This window comes from Plectropomus leopardus, chromosome 14 (genome assembly GCF_026936395.1).
Source record: "Plectropomus leopardus strain MGB_pleo_1.0 chromosome 14, ASM2693639v1, whole genome shotgun sequence".
In the NCBI taxonomy this organism is placed as follows: Eukaryota; Metazoa; Chordata; class Actinopteri; order Perciformes; family Serranidae; genus Plectropomus; species Plectropomus leopardus.
The window spans coordinates 13,952,875-13,963,042 of NC_142189.1; the positions used below are offsets into that span (position 1 = coordinate 13,952,875).

A 10,168-nucleotide genomic window follows, 5' to 3' on the forward strand; every position below is an offset into this window, starting at 1 on the left:
CTTTGTTTTCTTTGAACAAACAACCTCAAGGTCAGACTCAAAGAGTAAGGCCCAGTGAAACAGATCAAATCAAAAGCAGGTGTTGCTGTTGGTATTATTATAGAGGCACTGTTTTGAAGAAGAGAAGAGTTTTAAAGCTTGGGGTGAAAACTGACACTAAAAAAAGCTGCACCAGAACTTCTGGCATCCAAAAAAGAAAACAACCTAAAAACACTTAAAATGATGATGAGATACTTGTGTTCAACCTAACAACACTGTACTCACAGGGTCAATTAAGTGAAATTGAACCCAAAGATGAAAATATTTTAACTGATATCTCCTGGCAAACTGGTAAAGCTGTGCTTGAGACTCACTATAACATGAACATCTAGTTTTATTGCTTTATGTTTAGCATGGTAATGATTTTAAAAAAAAGCAGCTGTGGTAATGATTAAACACAATCATAATTCATCTCTGCTTCCTCCTTGATGGTGCAAAATCAGCTGCCATTCAGCATTTTGCCAGCCTTCACCAAAGCTAAGCAGCCACACACTGTTTAACTCCCATAATTTTCAACCACGTTTCCTTTTCATTACAAGAGCTGCTCATGAGCTGAATTCAGATTTTAATTTCATGCGTGCTTCAATGGCAAAAACGTCCCTGTTGAGCTTTTCTCTTTTTTTCTTTTTTTTTTTTTTAAAACATACTGAGTCAATATTCATCAAAGTTTCACCCCAAATCATAGCTAAGCTTTATTCAAAAACATATCAATAAAGGAGATAAAGCTGTTTCGAAATTATCTCAGGATGAGTGAAGAATAGATTATTTATACTGGAATACATAATTCATACCTGCTGAATATCAGAGGCACAGTTATATAGGAAGCATCATGCAGTTAGGGGGGTTAGGTCTATCAGGAAAAGATGTTATTACTTCATACTTGGCTGTCACAGTCCATTAAGTCTCCCTTTCACTCTCCCCAGGACTTTTTTCAATATGCAATCACTCATTTCAGGTGAAAAACAGCTGGGAGATGTTTGTGTCTACCGTGCAAACATGTTGTAAGCCAAGATGGCACACAGAGACGCCGTGAAATTACATACAGTAATGTGGCAGCTGAGTCGGGTTTTTTCCCTCAAAGACTATATTCTGCCATCTGTCCTGCGGTCTAATCAGTAACATGACATATCAGTAAGCCCAGGGAGTAATAACAAACTTCAATTTAGCTCATGTATCAGGATTTTTTTTTTGACAATTTTTTAAATATCTTTTCTTGCCTGAACTGATATGAGAAACACTCTTTAATCCATTCTTTACATTTTGTCTTTCATATTTTTGTTTTTGGAGAGGGAAATAAATGATAAAATAAATCCTCTCCAAACTTTTTCTATAACAGTGGTTCCAAACTGGTGGGTCATGGTGCAAAAGTGGGCCTCAGGTCCATTCTGAATGATGCTCAAGCGACTGGTGAACATGTCAAATTTCTATGAAACACACTTTATTTTAAAGAACATGTGCCAGTGAATTCCTGGCACAGAGCTTTTATTCTGAAGTGCTGTTTCAGTTTATTCTTGTTTTATTCCTTGGTGTTCTAACGCTACATTTTGAGAAATAACATTGAAAATGTATTTTTTTTTATCTAATGTGTGGACATTGAACTAATGACTAAGGAGAAATCTGTACCCAATAGCTAGACCAGTTGGAAACCACTGTTCTATACTGATTTTCGCTTATACAATCCCATGTACACTGCTTCAACTTCCAGTGAAATCCAAAGCTTGACAGGCCTGCTGTGCCTAGTTACAGTTGCTAAGTTATGATTGGACAATTGCTGCTCAGAGGAGGGTTAAGCAAATGTTCAATATGTTTACAAGGCTGTTTGGCGCCTGCTTCTACTTATCAGAGCCAAAAATAGAGACCTGCAGCTTCCTGGTGGTTAGTCAATTGTTCCCAATGAGAGCATTAAGATTTCTCACTTTAATAGGAAAAGAGTGAACCTGCGGGCTGCTCATTTAACACGACCACCTGCAGCTGCAGCAACTCTCTCCACTATCAGCAACAGCTAGAAAACATGAATCTTTTTTTCTTTTTTAATGAATCTTTGGTTTGATTACAGGGAGGATGTTGCAAAAATCAGTCAGCCAAAGCAAAACTCAGACCAAAAAGTAACACATTGTGTTTGTTCTGAATGTTCCTGCCTCCAGTGTATTCAGTGTTCTCTCTCTACACGCACTAGATCCATCAAGTGAGAGCAAGCCATGGAGGGGCCCTGCTGTGAAAAGCAAGGCTACATCTTCATCACTGTATGGCTTTTGGTGCATTCTCCTCATTAAAAGGGTCTACATTTTAACATTGCACACTGGCCCCTTGCTGCCTTTAAATGTCTTTGAATGCTCCTGCTGGCTGTATGAAGTCACACATTCATATTGTACACGCAGAGACGCACAAAAAAGTAATTTCAGCTCACTGTGGTTTGCTTCTTAACATTATTCTGCCAATTTAAGTGTGATTTATCTGATTGAATGCAGACACGAAGGGAGAAAAGTGCAGGAGAAAAACAAAGTTTGAACGACACTGAAATGAAAAAGGCTTCAAATCCTCAAATAGCTCTTCCCGGGAAAGCTGCTAAAAATAGAAAACAGTCCGAACAAAGACAGATTTGCCCGCTCTTCATGCACTTAAAGATTACTCTTGTGCATTCTGCTCTTTTTTAATTAGGTGATTGTTGTTTTCTCAACCTGTTTACAACACTGCAGGGTCATAAAAGTAGAAAACGTGTGAAATTTGGGGCTGCTGCAAGTTTTCACTATCTCAAGACTCCAGCTTTCATATAAAACCAATTGCTGAAAAGGCACCAAAACACCAGAGGGGAAATGAACTCCTAGAGATGAAAAGGCTGGTGTGCCATTATTACACACTTCAAATAAGCCTCCACTATAGAGACCAGGAGATTTATTCTTTAAAAGGGACGGTCCGGGTGTGAAGAATGCACAGTGAGATAACATGATTATGTAATTGAATTTTTTATGCAATTGAGATCAAAGATGGTCTTGATATAGGCCTTGTGGCGGCTGCTATTTCGCAAAGTATGTTTAATAGGAAAATAATCACATCTGTGAACTATTCAACTTGCATTTCCCACATCTCGCATATCAGGGATAGTGGTGCACAGAGGGCCATCTCACTACGCCTCCAGCCAGTCTTTCTACTATCATATGTCACTCATATGACTTTCGTCCAATCATTTTATTTTCTAGCTGCATCAGGACAATGCGGTTAAACCCATTAACCAACTTTAAAATCATCCTCTCTGATTGTATTGACTTTCTGGCACTTGTTGTACTGTCCCATCATTTGGCCCTAAAGTAAACCAAAAGTCTATTTGACAGTATTGTCTGTTCCTGGTCCTGGTGCTGTGGGTAAATACAGATGGCTCTGTTTGTGTTGTGGCTGTAAACCGCTCCCTCTATCCTCATCCTTTTACTCTCATCTGTCCTCTCTAACAGGAGCAGAGATTGACAACCCTGTCAGGTAGAATGACTCAGAGCCACAGGCTCACTGAATAAATAATCGAGTAATGAGAGCTGCCGATGGCCTGTCATGAAAAGACAAAATATCAGAGATGAGATGACGGGAGCAGACCTATTGCCTCTCATTTAAGAGTTAATTGTCTAGACACAGAAGTAATGGAAAGGAAATAGATATAGACATTGCATTTGTACCATTCTCAGAAGAAAATGTTGGTTTAAGTTACATTTTCTTGTTTAATACATATGATATCAGCATTCTTGAGGGACATAATATATGAGCTAAATTTTAAGTCAAAACATGGTTTTTCTCTGAAACATAACCTTTGTGATTTTTTTATGCCTAAACCTAACCACATGTTAACCGCAGCTTTGTAAAAATGTAAAGTTTCAACAAGTCTGCTTCATAATAAAGTGCAAAAGCATTGTGGTTTGCAGAAACTTACAATGCCAACATTTTGTCTGGCTATTGGGTTGGCCTTTTGTTACACACGGGGACCAAATTTAGCCACAATAGTACATTTTTAAAAAGGTCTTTGCTTGCATGCACATGTGTACAAGCAAAAATGAGTAAAAGGCCAAGGCCAGTGGGTCACTGTGTGCTGTATAGACAGCGCCTTAAGGGTTTTGCTGCCCTGTGTGGCAGATCCGACAGCTGAAGCAAGTCTGAGACTGGCACAATGCCTGGAATGGCTCTGGAGCCCATCTACAACACATCAAACTTGACCTCAACATCAGTCAGTAACTGGGGAGCACACAGGCTCATTTTTTATGCCTTAACATCTGCCATTTCAATAATTACAACAGTGACAGACTGCACAAGGTGCAAAGATGTACACGGTGTGACTAACAATGACAGTAGTTTGTCTGGAAAAAGAAATGTATGAGTGAGTGCGAATTAAAAATAAATCTTAATGTCCATGTGTAAGGAGCTAAGGAAAGGTAATGTGAAACATTTCTCAATTCAGACTAAGTGAAAAGATAAAGAAAAAAGCATCTCATTGCCCTCAGCTTGGTATTCAGAAGCTTCACTGTGATTGTCACCTATTAATCCATGTTTTGCAATGCTTGAGGATGCCACTACTTTCAGCCTAATGAAGTATGCCCTTTTTCATTCCAAACCAGTGAGGCATCGCTGCCAAATGCAAATCATTCACCAAACACAAATGCACACACATTGTTCTGGAGAGAGCTATTTAGCATGTCCCTGTGATATCCTACAAAACCATTTTATATTTAGACACATTGGCCAATTATGTTGCCAGTCTGGAGTGAATATTGTGTAATTGTACACACAAGATGTTCTTTTCTTAGAGCATTTTGCAGATTGCCCGCTCAGTTTCTTCAGGAAATGAAATTCTGAAAGATATATACCTCTAATGAGTCTAATGTGTTCACTTCAATAGAGAACAGAGCATCATCCATACTGATTCTTCATCCTCTGCTACAGATAGAAAATCAGTAACCAGCTCTTCTGAGTTAGACTTCTTTAAAAACTTTCCCTGTCTTTAGGAGAGAACAGTTATGGCAGCATCCGTCATCTTTTAGAGACAAAGTGATGGCGAAGGTCCAATGATTTGCAGGCGGCAGAGCTATGCTGAGATGGATGTGCAAAAAATCATCCATTGTGAAGTCAATCTTCAAGACCCCAGGGACATTTGCCTGACTTCGTTCAGAGTCACCATTACAGAGTGACTCAGGGCACTGGAATGAATTTCACCTCAGTCAAATTAGCCATTAGCTTTCTCATAGAGCTTCACTCTTGAAGAGGAGGTCTGGGATCCTTGGACAAAAAGGTGAACTGGAAGAGCAGTAGGATATTAGTGTGATGTAATGGGGTCATGGAGAACTGGAGGTAAATCCTTATTTAAGCCCGCTTATGACTCCCTGCACTAAGCACTTGTCACCTTTCTCCATAAATCTTACATTTTTCAGCCGACAGTGATTAGTTTCAGTTTTAACATTTTGTTGTTGCATACACCCTTTATCATAGATCTGTGACCAAAGAAAAATCTGCAGTAATCTACCCTCCAAATGTTGGAAGGTACTCTTAATTTAGCTGTTTTGTAATTGTAAAGTATTAGTATTTCTGCAAGTAGTTGACTGCTAAGCCATTATGTTTGAGGATGAGTTTCTTCGTAACTATTACTTTCCTTTTGGGCTGGCTGTTACATATTTCACTCTTCCCACCTTTACTCTGGTGGACTTTAATGATGCCTGTAGAGCTGCAATGGTAAGACGATTATTTAACTAGTCAACCAACACATTTTCGATTGAATCATCAGCCCGTTCATATTCAGAAGTCATTAAATACCGTTGCCTTGATGGTGCCTTCAGCGAACGATCTCATTGCCAAAAGGCACCTTTCGCATGTGCATGATACGCCCCTGGAGGGCATCAGTTGAAAACACGGTCAGACAGAACTGGTCGTGGTGTTATTAGGCACTGCTGGGCAGCCAGACAGCACCTGCCACATCAGCCTGATATGCAGACAGAGGTTGTCACCTAATCATGGCTGGAGGGAACCTGTTGCACGCATATGATAAACCACCTAATGGCGTCAGGTTGTAACGCTGCCGGTAACAATGTAATATAAGGAGCACGTGGGCGCCTACTGGGTTGCCAGGAGGGGAGGTGGATGACTCCACCGAACCCTGGACTTTGATTTTGGAGTCTGGCATACAATTCCCATCTAAACATGATGTTTTTTTCCTACACCTTACCCTGTGCCTCTTACCCTTAATCCTAACCATCCATGACTTTGTTGCCAAAACCTAACCATCCGTGCCAGCACATGTTTGTGGCATCCTTGCATTGGTTTCCATGTGCTTGTGTTGTCTAAACATAACCATGCCTTGTCATCACATCATGTGCCGCCGTTGACATCACAGTAGCGGTATCTTGAAACATGAAGAGCAGACTCAGAAGGATACCTAACTTGTAATATGTAGACGCAGAAGTCCACTGCAAAGCGGCAGCCTGTGATGACTTGGGATGAGAACGTGTTGGAAATATAGCTTAAAGGAACAGTGTGTAGAATTTAGTGGCATCTAGCATTGAGGTTGCCATCTATTTAACTTGCACGGCAGCTGAATTCTTATATCATGAGATCGTGCAAGAATTGTGGAATTACAAGTTTGCACAAAAAGCCATCATGTCCTGTGAGGAGCTACTGGCAGTTAAAGGCTCAAAAAGAGGTTGATGGATGCTGCAATTGCATCAGTTGTATCCCTACCAGAGAGTATTTCTTCATGAAAAGAAGAAAAAATAATTTTTTTTATGGTAACGGCATTTTCTCTTTTCACCCAACTTGCCCCTTTCAAAACAGCTTCAAACGATAGCTTTTCAGATGGTTCTGTGTAACAAAACCATCTGGTGCATCAGGTTAGCAATCTATAGCAACCCACTGAATACCCCTCCCTTTTCAAGCACATTGGGGAACTGTATTCAGGCTGCAACTTCAACATACGAATGTGAACAGTCCTGTCTAGAACCAGTGTTTGGTTTTACTTTTCTAGGCTACTTTAAAAACATGGCGGGCTCTGGGAAATTGGACTGACCCTATTTGTAGATATAAAGGCCTTGTTATAAATGAATGAAATAATATTATAGACTAATGGAATATATTATTTACAATATATTTTCATTTCTGCCAATAGATCCCACAAAATCCGACATACTTGAAATTTCTTTCTTTTTTCCAGCAAAAATAATAATAAAAAAAAATAATTATCTGCCTCTATCTTGTTACTAGTTAACGTTTTCTGATTTTCTTGGCAGGGATTCAGACTGAAAACACAATTTTATAGAATTAACAGTTATTGAGAAAAAATAAGAATATAATCTGTAGATGACTCAATAATAAAAATAACTGTGCTGTCACAGTTAAAAGATACCACAATCAGAATCGGTGCAACACAACTTGTAATGAATTTAAAAACATACACATAACTAAGGCTGCAACTAACTTTGTACAATACATTTGGTATCACTGTTGTTTTTTTCTGATTTCCAATGCCCTTTATTAAATGCATTGTCCAATTCAGTCTTCACAGTTTAACAATTGCTTGCAATAAAGATGTCAAAGACAGCTCCTTGTTTTTCATCTTTACTGACAGTGTGTCAGTGTGTCTTCATAGTCAGGGCAGAGGAAACATACTTGGCACGAAAGTCCTCCGCTCCAGCTGAGTGGTTTCAAACACTGTGGTATTCAACCATTCCCAGTTGTGAACATGAGTAACTGACTGTCCACATAGGCTGACAGTGGTCTGCCTCTTTCACTGTGCTGCTGTCAGCTCCTGGTCCCTGTGCAACCAGAGTTTCTAGAAATACAAGTCATCAGTGTAATGCGAATATTACACTGATTTTGATAGGTTTATACAGTAAAAGTTTGCATGATAATAAAGTGAATAACTGACTATTTGATAGGTATCATGTTCTCTGATGTTATTACTCCCCCTCTCTTTCAATCATGCTGAACAAAAATGTATTCTCGGATGGCTCCATGCTCTGATGCATTTCAATTGAGGAGTTCTTGATTTAAAAAGGTTTGGGAGCATTTGGCTCATAGTCTGGCCTGCAAAATAGCCATTGGCAGCAAAGATATTGCTCTGAACCCTTTTAATAGCAGTTGCACATAAAATGGCAAAGTAGATGGCACCAGACAAACCAAAAGAAGCCAGACACTGAGAGGAGCAGAGGGTTGATAGCCAGCCATATCAGCCACTAATGAAAACAAACCACATACATGCACAGATGCTCAATAACACGTTTTCCATGGAGCCAACATAAATTGATGTATCCCAATGTATTACTATGCAAAGCACAAGTAAAGCAATATTCCACAGTGTCTTGGTTCAATCCAACTGATTCTTGATATGACAAACGATATTATAATTTACCCACCAAATATAGTAAAATTGAATTAAAATAATGTTAAGTATGTTTCAATTATGTTTTTGGATACACACCATCCTTTCTCTTGATTCTGCCACCCAATGGTACAAAAGTACAGCATGTCCAATTGAGGCATAACCTTATTTACTAAAACAAATCTTAAAACAAATAAACTTATAAAAGATGATTAGATCAACTCTTTACTGAAAGATTATAATCATATTGTCAAACAGTAGGAGTGACATAAGTACCATAAAGTCCCATTTGCAATATTATGGAAATGCGTATTGATTTTCCAGTTAAGGTAGCTAAATTTATTATGCGCTTTATCTTGTTTAATGTTGTTCGGACGTAAAGAAAATGTAAAATTGTCAGGAGCGCCACGTGAACTTCTTGACCGGCCACGCCCATGAAATCAATGGACAAATGGGATAAAAAGTTCGGACAAGACATCTCTGTGCAAATTGGAAGAAAAGACGTCTCACCTGCGCAGCCATGAATGACAGATCCATGCTGTTGCTCCGCTCAAGCCAAGGCACTCAATGAAAGATGCAAACGTGCGTTGTCTCTCTTATTCCCCGACAGAGCATTTGCCTTCTTTTCTATGTTCTCTTACTCAGCATCCACAGTGCTCTGCAAGTTGGCAGACTTCACGTGAGGAGCATGTCGAAGATGAAAAACAAAATTAAGAAAAAGAGGAAGAAAGAAGAAGGAGGAGAAAATGAAGAGATGTGAAGGAGAAAAAAGCAGGAACAGAAGCTGAGCAGACGGAGAAATGAAGAGATGTGGATGCGAGAGACAGCATGAGAGTAAGGGAGGGAGGCAGAGGAGGAGGCGGCGGAGCTGCTGGACTGTCACATGTGACGAAGGAGGTGCAAGTCTCTCTCTCTCTCTCTCTCTCTCTCTCTCTCTCTCTGAATTTCCTTTCTTCTTTTCCTCTGGGATTTATTCTCTTATCAGTTTGCTTTATCATTCAGTCTTGTACTATCTTCTTATTGGCTCATTGAGATGTACACTTTATGTATGTTGAGAATAATAGTATGTGCTGCACATTCATGTGTATGTAAACCCCTACCCAGACAGGAATTATAATAGAGCCTATGTATTTGGAGGGCTACATCCTACCAATATTATACCAATCCTACCAATATTCAAATATGTTCAAAATCATAAATGGTCTGACTCAGGCGATAGTAAGAATTCAAGTTTATCCAGAGTTCAAGTTTATCCAGCAAAACATTATGACCCATTGTATCAAATGCAGTGCTGAGATCTAACAGAACCAGCACTGACGCTGTTTTTCATCAGTGTTCATTCTGAGGTCATTTGTAACTTTGACCAGGGCTGTTTCTGTTCTGTGCTGGGTCCTGAAACCAGACTGCAATTCTTCAAAATATGCTGTTAAAAACAATTTTTAAAGGATGGTTGGATATTCTTTTGTAATTAGAGATAACAGAGAAATCTATGTTGTCTTTTTTCAAACAGTGGTTCAATTAAAGCCATTTTAAAATATGTAATTTTTCATATGAAAATATATGAAAATAACAGTATTTATCATGTTTTCATGTGGGTTCAAGTCATACAAATTGAGCATGGACATAATATAATTTCCCTCTACCATCTTTATCTTGCTGCTCAGATTCTGCCCAATTACAGATCTCCCTTAGGAGTCCAAGCATGAAAGACTTTCTGTCAAATCGTATTCATCACCTTATTCATAATCTGTTAATCTGTACACCTGAAATCAGTATTGAACAATAATCCTA

At 39.0% G+C, this 10,168-nt stretch overlaps 1 protein-coding gene across 1 annotated transcript in view; it reads right to left on the minus strand.

Annotated features, from left to right (window-relative positions):
• The window catches only part of c17h14orf132 (chromosome 17 C14orf132 homolog), a 31,692-nt gene extending 22,475 nt beyond the window's left edge, over nucleotides 1-9,217 (minus strand). The window contains exon 1 of the mRNA XM_088087612.1: nucleotides 8,888-9,217. Within this exon, the coding sequence (XP_087943738.1) occupies nucleotides 8,888-8,914 (27 nt within the window). The 5' untranslated portion in view covers nucleotides 8,915-9,217. The remainder of the gene's footprint in view (nucleotides 1-8,887) is intronic.
• Between the last annotated feature and the right edge of the window lie 951 nt (nucleotides 9,218-10,168).